A 17,281-nucleotide genomic window follows, 5' to 3' on the forward strand; every position below is an offset into this window, starting at 1 on the left:
ATATGGGTTTAGATGTGATCTCCTTCCATTTTACACTATTTACTTATCCATTGCTTCAACTTTTCAAAATGAGAATGTGCTAATGTCTTTTGCTTATTAAATTTTTAATTTTAAAAAACTGTTTAGGGAAAATGTGGATTTGTAGGAATATGAGGAAGCACATGAAAATAGTAACTCCCAAAATATACTATGTCTCCTACTTTCCGCACTGCTTCCTCCTTCTGTTCCTTTCTCTCGAAGAGTATAAAAGTAAAACAAATAAAATTCCATTTCTGTCCTATCTACCCAACACAGATTATTTCCAATGTTTGGGCCTGGGGTGAGGGAGAGAGTATAGATGGAGGAGGTAGAGAGATACAGTTCATTCATTCATCATTCATTCATTCATTCATTCACAAACATTTATTGATTCCCAGACAGGTCCATGCTAGGTGCTAGAAATATAGCAACAAACAAGAGATCCATGCCTTCATATATATCATAGATATATCCTGCCCTACTGGAGCTTTGTTACACGTAAACAAGGAAACTTAATCTAGTCAAGAGAAGTGAGAAAAGACTTCCCAAAGTAGATGTAGACCTTCATCCTGGAGTTAATGGTAGTCATTAAGGGGTTTTAAGAAGGGAACTGATATTACCAAGTCTGTATTACATTTATATTTATAAATATTTATTATCTGACTCCAAGTTGAAGTGCCAGTGACCAGGGGCAATGCTCACTTCCCCCAACACTCTCACTTAGAGCCACTGTAAGAGAGAGTACCCATCATCTCTCATTTGAGGTGAGTGGGCTCCTTACAAAGTTAAATTAGAGCTTCCTACAGTAGCAAAGGATTGGCTTAAAGAGTTCATCTTTCAATTTATTTGCCATCAAGTAATATTTAACATGAAATGTTACCTCCTGCTGAGTTTACTGACTGGGCACATATATCTGTCCATCTAACTAAGATGAGCCCAACTATGGCAGATTTATTTCATCTGAGTTTACAGTTAATAAAGTCCATTGTATGCAATAAAAAAACTTGCAAAATGCTTGTCTTTATGGAAGTGGTTGCTACCATTCATAGAGTCTCTTGGAAGAAAACACCTTTGTAAACAGAGCAAGATAGGTGAAGACTCCCAGGGTAATGGGATATTTCACTGCACTTCATTTACTTAACATTAAAGTCAGTTTTAGCCATTTATAACCAGAACACTTGCACATGGAAAGAAATTATCCCACCCACAAGAGGATTTCTATTTAAGTCTCATTTTATTGCTTTGGGAAGTAGATACTAAAGACTACTTAACTATCCTTCAAGAGTAGAAAGTTCATTCTCTAGGTAAAGTTAACTAGAAAAACAAAAGGAAGAGAAATTGTATCTAACATTGTCCTTTTATTACCCAGCTGCATCTACATGGACATTAATGTGAATGGTTACCTCCAAGCATCGATGTTATTTTTAACTTAGAATGTTCAATCTTTGCTCAAAGTAAGTATATGATTAGTGTTTTGAGGAACAGAATTGTTCTAATTTAAAGGCAAAGGCTGGAAAATGTTCTAGAAAAGGGGGGAAATCTAAGCTCTTTATAAAACATATGAAAATTCCTCAAAATTGCTTTTTAAAAAATAATTTAAAATATGGGCTTCTCAGTCGACATTTCCAAAAGGCCCCCTAATTCTTTTTTAATTCTTTCCAAACTACATAATCTCCGAGAGACCGGCCCCTCTTTTCATCGGTGTCTCTGCAATACAAGAGCCACTAGGGTGGCATTTTCACCTCTAGATACATGGGGTGAAGCAGTTCTGGGTTTGCTATTCTGCAGTTACATGTCACATTATCCTAATTGATACTGCTATTATCTAAAACCATTAACTTGCTGTAAGGATTAAACAATCACAGAAGTGACCACTCTGCCCCCATATTAACCCATATATGACATGTGTGTGTTTTAAGGCACAGCAGTGCTTCCAAAAAGTTCAGATCATTGAAGTCTTCATCTGTGGCTATCAAACTTGTTTTCACTCCCAACACACCTAAGAAATGTGAAACGCTTCAATCCGTAGAAATGATCCTGGGGGTGAAGGGGAGGCGTATACTCACACACTGGGTCCTGTCATTTGAGAAGCCTCTGAGTTGGTTTTGATAAGTCAACACACCCCGAGAGGGCAATAAGGAGAGAGAGCCATGTAAACCTCACCTCAGGAGGATGAAAATCACTGGTTTGGCAGAGCATTCCTTGTCCTGTGGGCAGAGACCACAGGACAGCTTCCAGCTCCAGCCCCCTGTCCAACTCACCTCTGAAGTTAAGAAGGCTCTTTTTTTTCATTAGTCTCTGGGTTTTGGTAGGAAGACAAGCAAAAATAGAACAACATCTCTTCCCTCCAGAAAGGAGTAGGGCCAGCTGTGCTCCTGGGCAAAGGAGGTGGCCACCCACGAGGTATAGTCTCTGGTGGAGGAGCTAAATGAACCTCTCCAACAGTTGCCTGAACCCCCTTCACAAAGACAATTTATCTCATCCCGCTGTTAGCGATCCTGCGGAAAATAGAATCTTCCTGGCTTAAACACAGACATACTATATGCAGATGACTGATGATACATAGCTCCTTTCTTGCAACCAGGCTTTGATTAGAACGTAGAAGGATACAGGGTACAGGAGAAGCTGCCACAGGAGGAGCAAGGCTGAAGTAAGAGGGAGATGCCTGGAGGCCTTTGTCTCTCACGTGACTTAGCCCAGGCAGATACAGCAGGTGAAGACAAGGCTATTCCAGGGTTGTCCAAAAAAAAAAGACAACTAAGACATCTGGATATTACTTCCACTTTTAGCACAAGTATTTTCTATACAATTTTAAAACAGGTTCTGACTGCACTCTAAAACCTTCAACTAATGTTTATTGTTAAACAGGACAGTGAGTGAATTCATTAATTAAGGCCTTTGCATCCTTATCATCACTTTTGTTTGTGTGTTTTCAAACCATGATGCTCTACCTTTTTTTAACTCCATTAATCTAGGAATAAGTGGCAATATATTGATATCTGTACATCTTTTTAGATTCTGTGGGTCTTACGCTGTCCTGAAGCGGCCCAAGAGCCATAAAACTGTCCCAAATGTTCACTTTTATTCAAGTCATAGCATTTGGCTTAATCACACTATTATTTTTCAAAAAGAAATTGTAAGCCAATCTCCAATGCATTAATTTGTTAACCATTCCTTTGCTAACTATTCTAACATTTCATGGCAGTCCCAACATACGTGTTTAAACAGAATGCATTCACACATAAAGTGAGACATTTTCTATTCCGATGACTTCATCATTTCATGATTAATATCAGTGTAGAGTGCTTACTGGAGGTCTCACATAAATCATCAAAGCAAATTAAAGTAGCAAAACAATATAAGTTACAATTATCAAGTTCCCATTCATGTGGTTCTAGGTTCAGCTGGAAGATAAGCTAAGTACCTACATTCTGTCACTTACTTTTGAAAGATACAATTTTTAGGCCCCAGTAATTTGATTGATAAGTACATTTGCTTTCACATAATAAATGCTCACTCTGTGCCAGTGTACTCATTTTAGTTATGATACTTACCATAGCTAACACCCCTCGTGGCTAAAAGTCACCCACTCCCTAGGATTTGGTCAAGGGTGGCAAGAACAGTCCTCTATTGTGCTGACCACTATCTTAAGAGTTGACCTGGAGTACTGGACTCTGCCCAGGGAATCAATGGTAATTCTCCCACCTGGTCAAATAAAGTCCCTCCGGAATTATTCAAGACAGTAAGGAGAGAATTGGCCAGCCAATGAAGAAGAATGGAGCAGAGGGAAGTTAGGTTGAGACCGCATAAAAACAAAACCTTCAGATGGCCTGAAGGTCCCTTTGGCAGCTCAAGGAGGCAAAGGACATGGGTACCGGTGGAACCCTTCACCTGTATTTTCTCATTAAATCCATCCCAAAACCTAACACGATGTTATTATCCCCATTTTATAGATAAGCTGATTCTATAGTGAAATTAATGTTTACAATCTTTAGAAGGTTCAAATAAGCAATTATCACCAATACCCCACTTCTCAAATCCTTGTCTACTTTTGGCTGGCCATCAGACTATAGGAAGGAGACAGGATTCATAGGAATTATGATGGGATTGCTGGGAACCAGAATTTAGTATATAAGGGGAGGGTAACAGAAGGCAGGGAAAAGATGCTCATGAAGGTTTCCCTCTTCTCAAAAAGTGGGTGTTGTTAAGGAAATAGTGAGTGAGAAAGAGAGAAAGAGAGAAAGAGAAACCAAGAAAAAGACTCTTAACTATAGCAAACAAACTGATGGCTACCAGAGGGTGGAGGGAGGTTGAAATTGGTGATGGGGATTTAAGAGTAGTACACTTACCATGATGAGCCCTGAGTAACATACAGAATTGTTGAATCACTATATTTTACCCCTGAAACTAATATAACACTATATATTAACTATACTGGGATTAAAATTTAAAACTTCTAAAAACTAAACAGAATAAAACAAAATACAAAATAAAAACAAAACAATATAACAAACGTAACATCATAACATAACATAACATAACATAACATAACATAACATAACATAACATAACGTAACATGTGGGTGTTGTTGAGCCACAACTGCTGAGTTAAGAACAGAAAAAAGATGCTTAGGAGCAACTGGGAAGACAAATCAAATTAGAAAGGAAAAAGATGCTGGGAAAGTAGCTAAAACTGGATACCATCACAGAGCACAAAATGGCATGCAGCTCAGAATTGAGACTTTGAGGAGAAATTCTAGATCCCCGGATGTGGTGAGAAATCTGGAAAATCCTGTACAGGCAAGGGGTCAGCTAGCCCAAGAGAAATTATTCTAGAAATGACAAATTCGAGCACCTTTGGCTGCCTATTTTAATCTTGTGTCCTTATCATTGCCAAAAGGCTCTTCCCAATGTCCTTCGAAATGTCTCCAGCATTCCTTGAAGCCTGGTTTGTGCCTCTTCAATACTCCTTAGACACAGAGAGCTTCTGCTCAGCATCCTCATTTCAGAAAATTTCATCAGCCTGAAAATGGTCATTAGGCTGCCTCTTAGCATTCTGTCTTCTAAACTAAAGCGATTAATACAAAAGCTGGACAGCCACTTAGGGGGAGGTTACAAAGAAGATTCCAGCCTACAAAGTGAACCAGACTAGATGGTCCCCCAAGATATTTCCCAAACCAAGAGCTTTCGATTCAATTCCTGTCATCTTTTTTGTGAAGTAAGTTTTCCATCAATTTGTTCATTTTTGTCACTGTATCAGTCACCTGTCCAATTTCTCCATATTCTTTTAATATCTTTAAATATGCACAGGAACAGTTTCTCACAATATAAAACAAAGCCTCATTAATTCAGAATAAGTTGGAAAAGTCATGTCCCACTAAGAAACCAGTAAAAAGTATTTTCAATTCAAATTGCCTCCTATAGAACACTACATAATAGATATTGATAAACAAAATGATAAAGTTAATGAAAGATGGTGAGTTACAACAACTTTATTTTTATGGCACTTTATACTTTTCAAAGTATTATTCCCTTATTTTGCCAATTTTACTCAGTATATAAATGCAATTTATAGGTAATAGATCATCAAACCCATATCAGAAAGGCTTGAATTATTCTGCTAAACTTGAACTTTTAACTCAATATGAATTATATATAATTATTCCAAGTCTGCATCAGAGCAGTCTGAATTAATGAGGTTCTGCTCTATTGTAGCTATTATAAACCTGACAATTTTATGGCCATCTTATATCCCAGGGTGTCATTTCCATCCACACATTAGTAATAAATACTGTTTCTTCATACAGGAACTTTTGTCATAACAGAGCATTCCACTTTAAAGAAGCTTCACCAAGTAAATTATCTAATATCTCAAACACCATAGAAATGTTTTACATGAAAAATGTGCTAAGATTTCATTATACTCTCTAAAAATACTTGCTTTGACTTAAAATGAGAATCAATAAGGAGGATATCCCAAGATGTTAAGGACTCAACATGTCACAGAAATTATTACCTGTTTGTTCAGGGAAGAAAAAAGAGTCATAATTAATCCAATTAAGTAATGGAGCTAAATCAACACATGTATAAACCCAGACACAGAACCCTCTAGTTGAGTAACCTGGTGACCCTGAGAGGGTCTATGAGCATCTTCACCATGTTCACGTTCTTCTTACACCTGTGGTTGGAGCCAGAACAGTTTATTGTCTTGTCACAATGCCTTCACCTACCTTAAAAAGTCTTAAAAGACAATGCCTTCACCTACCTTAAAAAGTCTTAAAATGTTAGCAACCATGATGGACACGGAACTTGCTGCAGCACCTATGACACCAGAAATCTTGTCAGGCTTGGTGAAAATGGGTGGATCTCCATTAGCACACTTCACGTCGGAAGCGTCTTTCTCTATCAATGCCTGCACGAATGTTAATGACTGCTCCAAAGCATATGTGTCCCTGGAGCACGTGTCAAGGATCCGGACACCCAGAGTAATATTGGAGAGGAGATCAGGGTCCTTATTAATCTGGTCGATTGCATAAAGCATGGCCTCCAGTCTGTGGATCCCCTTTTCCTTCTTCAGCTCCCCACAAGGTACCCCTCTCTCTCCCTTTGCGTGGACAGGGAAGAGACCCCCCAAAATGATGTCCCCATCCACTCGTATGGAATGGGCATACTCCTGGCTGTGAGTTCTTTGCATCATTGTGAGGATCCAGTAGAACTTGGCCGTCAGGAGGAAGAAACAAGGGCAAGAGGCTGATCGCTTTCCCTCGCATACCATTTTCTCCACAGGTGGTGTTGCAACCCAAGACCCAGAGTTTATTCTTGCCACAGAAGAAGGGGCACCACCAGAGGCTGCACCTTCTGGAGGCTACCATCAGGGCCCATGGGGGAAAAGGCTCTGTGGGTTTCAGCAAGTTTTCTTGATTTCAATGTCACAGTGAATTTCCATCAGACCCCTAAGGTTCAATTTTATTTCCATATAAAGTCAACTTGCCTGGAATGGTGCAAAAATTAGAATAACAGCTGAGGTTCTGAAGGTGGGATGAGGTCAACAATTCACGTCCTTGAAGTCAGCCCTGTAGCAGAATTATTCCTGGGGGGCAGGGGGAGGGAAAAACAGGGTTCAGTTCAACGGGTCTACATTTTTCATATGTTTAAGTTCTGTTTACACCAACCTCTTTTTTTGTTTGTTGTTTCATTTCCCCTATTCAGTGAGAAACTAATTTTTTTTTGTCCCCCTATGATTCTGAACACCTGGCTGCACTGCATCTAAACAGAGAGATTGATGACACTTTTGGAGCAAGGGAAACAGAAAAGTATCAGAAACTAGGTTGATTCTCCCAAGCCAGAAAGTATTTTTATTTACCATTTTATTTCAATAAATCCAATTTCCATGAGGGTAAAAATCCTGTGATTGATGGCATTATTTCTTTTCAAATCTGCTTTTACTTTTTACAGCTGTCTGAATTTAGCATTTAAATGTTGTCCACAAAATCATAATGAAAGTTTATTTTCTGTGATGTATTCAACAAGCCAGTCATCTGTTAATTTCATTTTTTTGGTGCCTCAGATTGCCCAGTGGGAAAAAGTGATTACTCAAACACAAAAGAAAAGAAAGAAAGAAATCCACCCGAGGAGTCCAAAATGTATAAGTTTTATAGCTTGTGAAAAGATTTAACATAGAACGTCAGCTATTTCATATAAATTATCTCATTGTTCTCTAATAACAAAACAAAGACTTGAAAATGAAATACATGGGGAGGGTTATGTGTGAAGATATTCCTATGAATTTGTTGGGGTGGAAGCAATGGGTATGCTTATAGTTCTGAAGTAAACACTCTTTGATCCTAGAATCACTAGGAGCAAATCAGAGCTGGAGATCAATTGAAGAGCTTCTTAATTTTGTCTGACTCAGTGGGGAAAACAGTTATTTCATCAAGATTAGAAATAACCTAAAGTGAAAACATCTACCAGCAAATCTATAGAAAAAGTTTGTTCTAGGACCTTCAATCCTAAAGAATTCCACGAGATTCTTTCAAAGGACTTTTGAGGAGGTTTAACTGAAAGCAAAAACTGACTTAACATAAGGGAATCTGATATTTGAAACACATGTATAATTAAGAGAATAAACAACACTAACTTGTTTTGGCAGGATGGTTAATTGAAGGCTCGTTTCTGATGTATATATGTTTGAAGCCTGAAATTTGGACAACTCTCCTCTAACCTAGCCAACCAACATCTGGTTGTATTTTCCATTCACTTGTTTAATTTCCAGTTCATAAAATTTTCATTCCACACTCCCTGTCCCAAAGGAAAGTATACTGCCTCCCTAGAGGATAACTGAACATATGTCCAAAAGCTTTCAGAGAAAGCTGTACTTTTCTTCAATTTCAGATTAGAAAAGGGGGGTTCGTCATAGCCCACTGCCCTGGATTTCTGAGCATATACCTGGAGTACACTCAGAAATACAGCCAATGGCCCATTCTGCTGATAGGGTTCTATCCTGCCTATGACAAGCATCCCCTGCCTCCTGGCACAGGCTAAGCCCTAGCTTCCCTTTATCCTGCCCCAAAATACTTAGTCCTTTTCTGATTTTTCTCACCACTTGAACGATATTCCCTCATGCTCCATTCTCCTAGCAGCTGCTTCTCCCTCAGAAATTCTGTGATTTGACAATAGCCTGACCTCAGGCATTCCAGAAAAGGAAACACTTAGAAAGTTAGCTTGACTTCCTGGATAAAACCATTGAAGTGAGGGACCATAAATTACATCAGCCACCCATTAACAGACGTAGGATTATGTTTTACAGTTTCACAAGGAAGACCCGTTGTAAGACAATAAAACCTCATTAATCTGATCACTAATTCAGAGCTTGAGACCAAGTCCACATGGCTAGGCTGACCCTTAACGTACCCCTTCTGACAGAGCACAGAGTAAATGGATATGTGAAGGATAAATGTTTAAAGGGAAAAAGAAGGGGAAGGGCACCTGTTGTTCTCCAAAGACCAGCCTTTCTTCATTACACCAAGCCACTCCTAAGTACTTAAGAGAATAAACGGTTTTCAATTACACAAACATAAAAACAGTCCATCTGTTAATTACAAATCATCCTTCCCTGCTCCTGTGGCATTAACCCAGTTCCACTGGCTGTACAGTCCTGGAATTAATAAAATCGAGTTTCTTATAAAAGTATTTGTGTTTGTAATAATTTCTAGTCTTTTCAGCATCTCATCAGTCTGTTTAGAGATTTAAGTTAAGGAGAGGTTGAGGATGAGCAGCAGTGAGGCAAGAATTCGTTTTATTTGGTGGATGAATGCACTTACATGGAAAACAAGAGGTTCCATCTTGGTTATTATTTATTGGACAGTTCACTTGAATTTTTGCTTAAGTTCCCTCCTCTGCAGCATAGAATTATTAGTACATGACCTCTCTAAAGCTTGGCTTTCTTGTCTGTAAGGGGATGACAGAACCTGTCACGCAGCACACACAGAAGACACAGTACCTGGCACAGGGTACGTGCTCAGTAAACAGGAGTTGTCATTGCTGATTTAGTCTGTAACTCATTTTCCACAATGCAGAGCAACTTTTTCTATATTTGCCTAGTTGGTGAGGTTTTTACTGAATTTTGTCACTTTAAAATTAAAATCAGAACTACTTACAAAATACTGAAATATTGCAGTTATATCAAAATCTGATACGTTGTCATAAAAATCAGACTCTCGACAGCTGAAAAGGTTTAGTTTCCCTTTTAAATTCTAAGGAAAAAATCTATTTCAAAGTTTGTGGAAAACCACATAAATTCAGTTTCATTATATAATCTTACATTGCCTAATCTTACTCTTATGCAATTCTTGTGAGCTTCAATCTAAACTCATCCTACTTGGGCTCCATGAGTTTTAAAGAAATAATGACCTTTTTGTACTATAAAACTAAATAGTTCTACTTCATGCTTTGTGCTATATTTAGAATAAAACAGTTTTTCTCTCAAACGGACCTTCCCCTGGGAATGGGTACAAACTTCACCTGGCCTGACGGACTTCTTCAAGGAGGTGTGAGGTCTGCAATCCTGAAATCAACCTCTGAGGGGAGCAGATGCCTTGCACTATTTCTGAGCCCACAGGAAGGGCTTCAAGATCTTTGAGAAGGCTGAACCATTAACCCCCGAAGCCCTTTCTGTTCACTCCCTTCCAGCCAGTCTTAAGTATAAGGAACACCATCATACATCATTAGCACTTCACCAAAAGTCCCTGCTGGCCCAGGGAGAAGACCTCTGGCTGGAACTTGAGTCTGTGACTTCCTAAGAGTGCTCTGTTTCCTGAAAGGCCAGCAGTAAGGACAGCTCCTCAAGGGCCAGGACCCTGAATTCTGCTTCTCTTTATTGTCTACACACCTTCTCTTCTACCAAAGTCCCAAGTGTGTAACACAGTGGCTCATGAATTTTCATACACCCATCATTAGCTCTGGTAGAAATGAGAAAAGAAAGGTTGAGTATGACCCAAAGCCCTGAGCTAGTAAATGGCACCACAGTCAAAATCCTCAGGCCCCCAGGACGGGTCCTGTCCTTCAGAAAGCCCTCAGTGCTGCAGAGACTGGCTGTGAAAGCCCCGGTGAGGATGAAGGTGCTTCCCCTCCACTGAAAGTTTACAGAAATGTGTAGATCTTCAACAGGTAGCCCTAGCCCTTGAAGAAAAATAATGTGCTAATTAGGAGGAGACAATCTGGGGGCATTTTCAGGGCAGGGTGATTTCCAAATCTCTCAAAGGGTTGAGAATATCAAGTATAGTTTGTCCAAACCTCTGCTTCCAACCAGGGTTCCTGGCGAGCCTGACGCCGGGTTGAGAACAAACCCACCCTCCCACATGGGACCCATCAGGTCTGTCAGCACGTCCTCCTCCAGCACTTGGCAAGTGCTTTTAAGACATGGTATGGTAAAATCCTCACTGAGGAATATCATTAGCCAAGAATTGTGATTTTTTACTCCTAAAAAGGCCAAACAGCATCCCTATGCTGGATTCCATTCAGCTCTTTAACAAAAAGGTTAAGCTGAATATTGTCATCAACTCAAAATGGCAAATCTAGCAGTTTCAATTGAAACTGCCCACACTTGCAAGCTCTCTTAGGTTGCTTTAGAAAATGCATCACATTTGTCTATCGTCTCCCATGCTACGGCATGTGTGTGTGGCCCTGGAATCTTGGGGGTGCCCCAGAGCACGGATGGGCCAGGCAGAGCCCTCCCCTGGCAACAGAGGCCTGGAATTGGATCCTTGTTTGACGGTCACTGGCTGGCGACACTGAATATGTCACTTCACCTCTGTGTGCTTCCATTTCCTCATCTGTGAAATGAGTGAGATGGACCATGTGATCTCTAAGGTATCTTCCAGCTTCCCGTTCTGAGATTCTATTATTTAATAATAAGGGAATGAGATTACGCTCAAACACCAGAGCAAGGCTTTGCCAGCTGAACACAATAACTGATTTTGTTTGCAAGCTGAGTGACTTTTTCCCATCAGTGAGAGAGGGTTGTGAAAGCTCTTCTGTACAAGCAAGCCCCATATTAAGAAAATCTGATACATGAGCAGCTCAACTTACTAAACAGATAAATTAGAAGGTGATTATTTGCATTACAAAAGAATTCACCACAGGTTTCCCTTAAATAGCTAAATCCCCCATGCATTTAAAATGCAATCTGATTTAGCAGAATTCAATTTGTGCAGGTTTTTTCAATAACACAGCTATCGCATAAAAAGACCACAGTTAAACTAATGAGAAGCCACTTTTATAGTATGTATCTTATAAGAAGAGGGAAAGGGAGCGAAACCAACACTTATGGAATGCCCACAGTACACCTGGAGCCTCACACACATGATCTCATTTCCTTCACAAAATACACCTGTAAGACTGGTATCACGGCCCCCATTTGGGATATGAGGAACCTAAAAACAGAAAGATTATATGAATGTGTCCAAAATCTTGGGCCAGAATTCAAGTGCAGAACTGCTGCTATGTTCTTTCCCTTACTTCATGCCCCTTGGGTTCAGGAGACCATGATGGATATTGTGGACATGAGAGTGGTATCCTGGGGTCCAAGAGGTCCCTGATTCTAATCCCTCTCCCCCTGTACTTCCTATATGTCATTGGGCAAGTCACTTAACCTGGGACTAGTTTGTTTCCAAACTGAGGAATGATTCCCGGCCACCTCCCAAGACTGCGAAGTCAAATGACATAATAATGTACATAAAAGTATTTCATAAACTGCCAAGTGCCATTAAGAATGTACATGGATACTATTAGTTTAACAATCAGTCCTAGAACTTAAATATTTTACTTGTGTTTTATGTTAGAAGACCTGGAAAACCACTTTGCCATCACACTCAGAGCTGGCCAGACCCTAACAAGTCATGTGTCTAAGGAGTCAAAGGAGACCAAAGGAAAACTGGAAAGACCCAAGAGGAAAAGTCAATGGAAGTGCAGTATCTGACCTAGAGAACTGAAGGTCGTGGACACTTGAAGCATCAAAAGGGCTATTCTGAAGGAAGTGGTGACAAGATATGCTTCAGCAGTGAAAAGAGGACAATAGGAAACCTTCCTAAGTTGTATATAGGATATAATGCCCAGCTTCTAACATGAAGGTCATTATCACTGGAAAAGTTAGCCAAAAAAACAGCCAGATTTCCATCTTTAGACATAGTCATGCCTGGAAAATGCGAAATTGGCAACACACGTGAATAATCTCCACATACTCTTCTTGGGCTCTCCTATATCTTCTCACTTGTGCTCACCTGTTCCTTCCTCTCCTAGACCTGTATCTCCTCCCTCCCTCAGGACTGATGTGTCCTACAGATTACACTCTTAAGACCTGGTTCTCCCGTTACCTTGGCCCTCCCCAGGGAGTGAGTTGATTCATTAACAGGTATCAAAACCTAAAGATACATTAGTGTCATCCCGCAACTGGAACATCTACATTTATAAGACAATTTCCAAGAGATCCATAATTTCTTTACCAAAGAAACATATCTAATAGTGGTTAAAATAGGTAATGTAACAAACCAAAGTCAGGAGTTATCATGAACCAGGAGCCTCTCAGCAGTGTCCCTCACATCACTCCATTAGCAGTACCTACCACTCAGAAGGCAGGTCCTGGGATAAGAATACATCATGCTCAAGGTTCTTAGTGAATTTATCACAACTTGTCAAAGCACCAAGTAGAAATGAAAATCAAAACATCTCTCTGAGCCAAGAAGAAAAAAGGAAGGAGGGAGAGGGGAAGGAAAGGAAAGGAAAAGGAAATCAAATCTAAATTCAATTCCTAGCAGACAGAAAACCTGTTCTTGTGATAGAAACAATGTGATCCAGCTGACTCTCTGCTCACATCTTCTCCTGGAACAACATGGCATGACTGTCCCTCCTGAGAAAACTACATGTGTGAGTCTGATGCTGTACAATCAGATTCTATCAAGAAAGCAGCAAGTTTCCTGAACCTTTGAAAGCTAGCCTATTCTGCAGGCATGGAGATGTGGCCAGGTTTTTGCTATGGGTTCAGTTAAAAGATAAATCCAAGCAGCATCTTCTTTTTAAGATACTGAGACAGAGCAACTCCACTTCCCAGATTAAAGTCCAAGGTCCCCTTTATGTTGGGCATTCTAACTACACGAGGAAGATGGTAAGAAAGAAACTTAGAAGGGAAAACATCATTGCTACCACTAGTGGTGAGCCAGAACCTGTGTGTACAGTGAATATACTGTGCCTCATGCCTGAAGACAATGGAACATTGTTACACAAAGATTGGCAGTGTTGCCAAAATGAATGCCAGCCTGTTGTTTGCTGCATAAATACCAATTAAACGAGCCCCATAGCAGCTCCAACCTGCTCAGCTAACTTTGAAAAGAGTACAATCTCTCCACACCTCTAACTTTCTCTTGCACTCATTAGAGTTCAACTCTTCCTTTTATCTATTCCTTTTGTATTTAGATGTTTTTAGAATTATTCAAGTAGTCATAATTTGCAAAGGAAGCATGGTAGGGCAGAACTAGCCAGCACAAACCAAACAGAACAAATAGAGCCTAAATAACAGCAAAGACCTGTGTTCTCAGCATCTTTCTTTTTTATTCTGGGTAAATCTCCAAAAAAGCTGCTCCTGAGCTATTGCTTCCCATATTCACGATTTAAAAGCAAGAAAGCTCTCTCTTTATCTCAGGTATGATGCAACCTGTAGTTGACTCTGAAATAGGAAAATGACATCTAAAACTCTTACTTCATTTTCCCTGATGGATAAGGCTTTTCTCTTCAAAATTATCAAATCACATATTTTCAAGAACCAAGCAATGAATTTCACACAGCTGATTCTGTCTCCTACAGAGATTTTTCAAGACATTATTCACAAGCAAGTGACCGAGGTAAACTAAAGTGGTTTCTGTAGCCATTTGCAATTATTGACAAACAATTTCATAACGGAAAATGGAAATTACAGTCAAGTGCAATAAGCTGTTTATCCAAGATCTACCTGCTGGTGGCTCTTTTCTCTTATATTTTTTTTCTTTCCAGCAAAATACAAGCTATTATCAGAACGCATTTCTACTGTTTATGATACTTCTTGTCAATATCTCCACCACCAACCCTGTTTTCCAGTTCTGGCTTTGTGCTCAATCGCGGTAGTGGCCCAGATCGTAGCGTCCTCCTGGGTGTCCAAGAGACTCCCATGCCATCAGGTCTGTGGGAAAGGATCACCCTCAAATGGCAAACAGGGCATTCCCTTCCCAAGAAGGACTAGCTTCGGGGACTGAGGGGTTTGGGCTACTGTAGCTGGCTGGTGGGTCTAATTTCACCCCCACCATCCCGGGAGCACAGACACTGTCTGACCCCAGGCCCTGCAGTTTGGGCCACTAGGGAAACAATTCTTCAGGGAAGCGTGGGGGTGCCGTCTTGCGCAATTGGGCAACTCTCACACCCCTCTGCATTTCATGTGCACCAAAGGAGCATGTCATACAGACGGGTTTTTTGTTTGCTTTTGGTTGTGTGTGTGTGTGCGTGTGTGATTCTGTTATATTTTCACCAACTGTACGAACCTCAAGGGATCTCTGAGCTGCTTGGCAGAGCAGATGGGCTCGCTACTGGCGTGGCTCAGAGGGTTCTCTACCTCCGACTCTGTCTCTACCTAGATCTCAGCCTGCAGCCACTCACCCCGCCCCCGCTCGCCACTTCCAGCTGCATCTTCCTCTTTCTTCTCAGTTCCTTAGGCTGTTGAACCCGGGCCCCCGGTAGAGCCCAGGGCCTTGGAAGTACCGGGTTTCTCTTGCCTTTCCCGCGCCGCCGGGGTATTCCGGCGCCGCCCCAGCCCCCGGGCGCGCCGGGGGGATCCAGCCTCCGCGCGCGGCTCGGCCGGGAGCGCCTTCCCCCCCACCCCACGCCCCACCTGGCTTGCCCGCGCGGGCCCGCGCGAAACTGGGGCCACGCTGGCTTCAGGTGCTTCGGAGGAGCTGTCGGGCGCATTTGCCTTCGCTTTTTAAACTCAAGATCCTAGAGACCATTCCTCCTTCACCGCCCCCCCCCCCACAGGACAGGGAACTCCAGTGTTTTCCCAAAAGCCACAAAAGGGGGGCCGCGGAAATCCCAACCTCGTCGGGCTAACTCGGAGAACACGAAGTCAAGGCAGAAGTGCGGGGATGGAGGGGCTCTGGAGAACCCCAAACCACCCGGCTTCTCCCGCGACTCGCGTCTTCCCTGGATGATGGGTAGACATTCGTCCAGCCCCACTCTCAAGAAGGCGGGGGTTACCCCAACTCATCCCGGAAGCCTCTAACTTCGGAAATCCCTCCCGCCAGATTTGCAGAACGGAGGTACCTCGTCATCTCGGCGGGGCAAGTCCGGATTCCGCCAGGGCAGGTCCAGGGGGTCACCCAGGGCAGGCAATCCGAGGAAGAGCGCTTTAAAATCCTGCCGCCGCGCGCCCCAGCAGAGCACCCGAGACGCTCCTGCCCCCTAACCGACACCCTTCAGTCTCTCATTCGCCGACTAAACTTTTGGGGCATCACATCTGCAAGCCTTGGGAGTTCCCAGCTAAGCCTTCCTCTTTCCTGAACCTCTTCACTGGAATGTCATCATGGGCGGACTAGAGGGGTAGTAGCTGCCTGGTTCTTTGCAACGTAAACTCAACAGATACCCAATCAAGCTCCAATGCCCGGCCAGCCCCTCGCCCCCTGGCGCCCAGTCTCCCTCGCCCCCAGTTCCCGTCACCTCCGCCCGCCACTTCTCTCCCCGACTCCGGTGTGCAAGGCCGTGTACTTGTGCCCAGGAAAAACAAATCACCAAAGTGATCGGAGAAGAAACGGTGCACCTGGCTGGCTGTCCCCTGAACGGTGTTAAAGGAGAAAACGGGAAGGGGAATAAAGCAGCGGGGATCTCCTCTCTCCGCCAGCACCATCTCTGGGGGGAGTTCGGGGGTGGGGGTGGGGGGCGTTTCTTCCCGTGGTTCGGCACTTGCTCCGCTTTTTCCTCTCTCTGCCGCTCGGCGCGTCTTACCCTGCTCCCCGCAGAGGGCGCGGCGAGGAAGCCCGCGGGGGGCCCGCAGCTCCATGTCAGCGCCGCCACGGCCGCCGCGTGAGGCAAGCACCGCGGCCGCACTTGTGGCTGGTCTCTGGGCTGAGGGGGCTGAGCTGGCCCGGCCGGCGCCAAGTGTCTTCCATGTGAATAACAAATACTCCCACCGGCGGCCGCGATTGGTCTGCGCCCGGCGCCTCCCGATCCTCCGCCCGCGGCCATTCACCCGGCGCGGCGCGGGGAGCCAAGGCCGGGATCGCGTCCGGGATCGCCAATCGCTTCGCGCCCACCCGTCACCTCCAGAGGCAGGAGGAGGAACCCCGAGGGGCGGGAGCCCCCTGGAATTCGGCGCCTCCGAGCGGCCCCGGCGCGGGCAGGGAGAGGGACGCTCGGCCGACGGATTCCCCTCCGCGCTACATCACCTCAGCCCGCAGAGACGCCCGGACCAGCAATGTCAATAGTTCTCATAAAAAAAAAACCCACCCCCACCCGCCCCGCCCCCAACAAAAAAAGGGAGGACTCAAAGACGGGGTGGGGAGTGGCGGGGAGGGTGGAAGCGCGGGCGGATGGAAGGAGGAATATGGCTGTGAGGGAGCTGAGCAGCTCCGACTGCCTGGCGAGCCCGGACCCGCGCGGGAAGGCGCCGCACGACGGCCACGCGGAGCCTGGAGTCAGGACCGCGAGCCTGGGGTCCGCCTCGAGGAGCACAGCTCCGAAAAGGGTCACCGGGAAG

General features: G+C 43.3%; 1 protein-coding gene across 4 annotated transcripts in view; it reads right to left on the bottom strand.

Annotated features, from left to right (window-relative positions):
* The window catches only part of GRM8 (glutamate metabotropic receptor 8), a 774,850-nt gene extending 757,873 nt beyond the window's left edge, over positions 1-16,977 (bottom strand). For 2 of the 4 annotated variants that reach the window (XM_043589415.1, XM_043589416.1), the window contains exons 1-2: positions 16,531-16,973; positions 6,284-7,108 (exon numbers count right to left, since the gene is read on the bottom strand). In XM_043589415.1, the coding sequence (XP_043445350.1) occupies positions 6,284-6,793 (510 nt within the window). In that variant the 5' untranslated portion in view covers positions 6,794-7,108; positions 16,531-16,973. Of the gene's footprint in view, positions 1-6,283; positions 7,109-15,852; positions 16,185-16,530 lie in introns of those variants that run through there. The other 2 variants (XM_043589417.1, XM_043589418.1) reach the window with 2 other exon arrangements.
* Between the last annotated feature and the right edge of the window lie 304 nt (positions 16,978-17,281).

This window comes from Prionailurus bengalensis, chromosome A2 (genome assembly GCF_016509475.1).
Source record: "Prionailurus bengalensis isolate Pbe53 chromosome A2, Fcat_Pben_1.1_paternal_pri, whole genome shotgun sequence".
Classification (NCBI taxonomy): domain Eukaryota; kingdom Metazoa; phylum Chordata; class Mammalia; order Carnivora; family Felidae; genus Prionailurus; species Prionailurus bengalensis.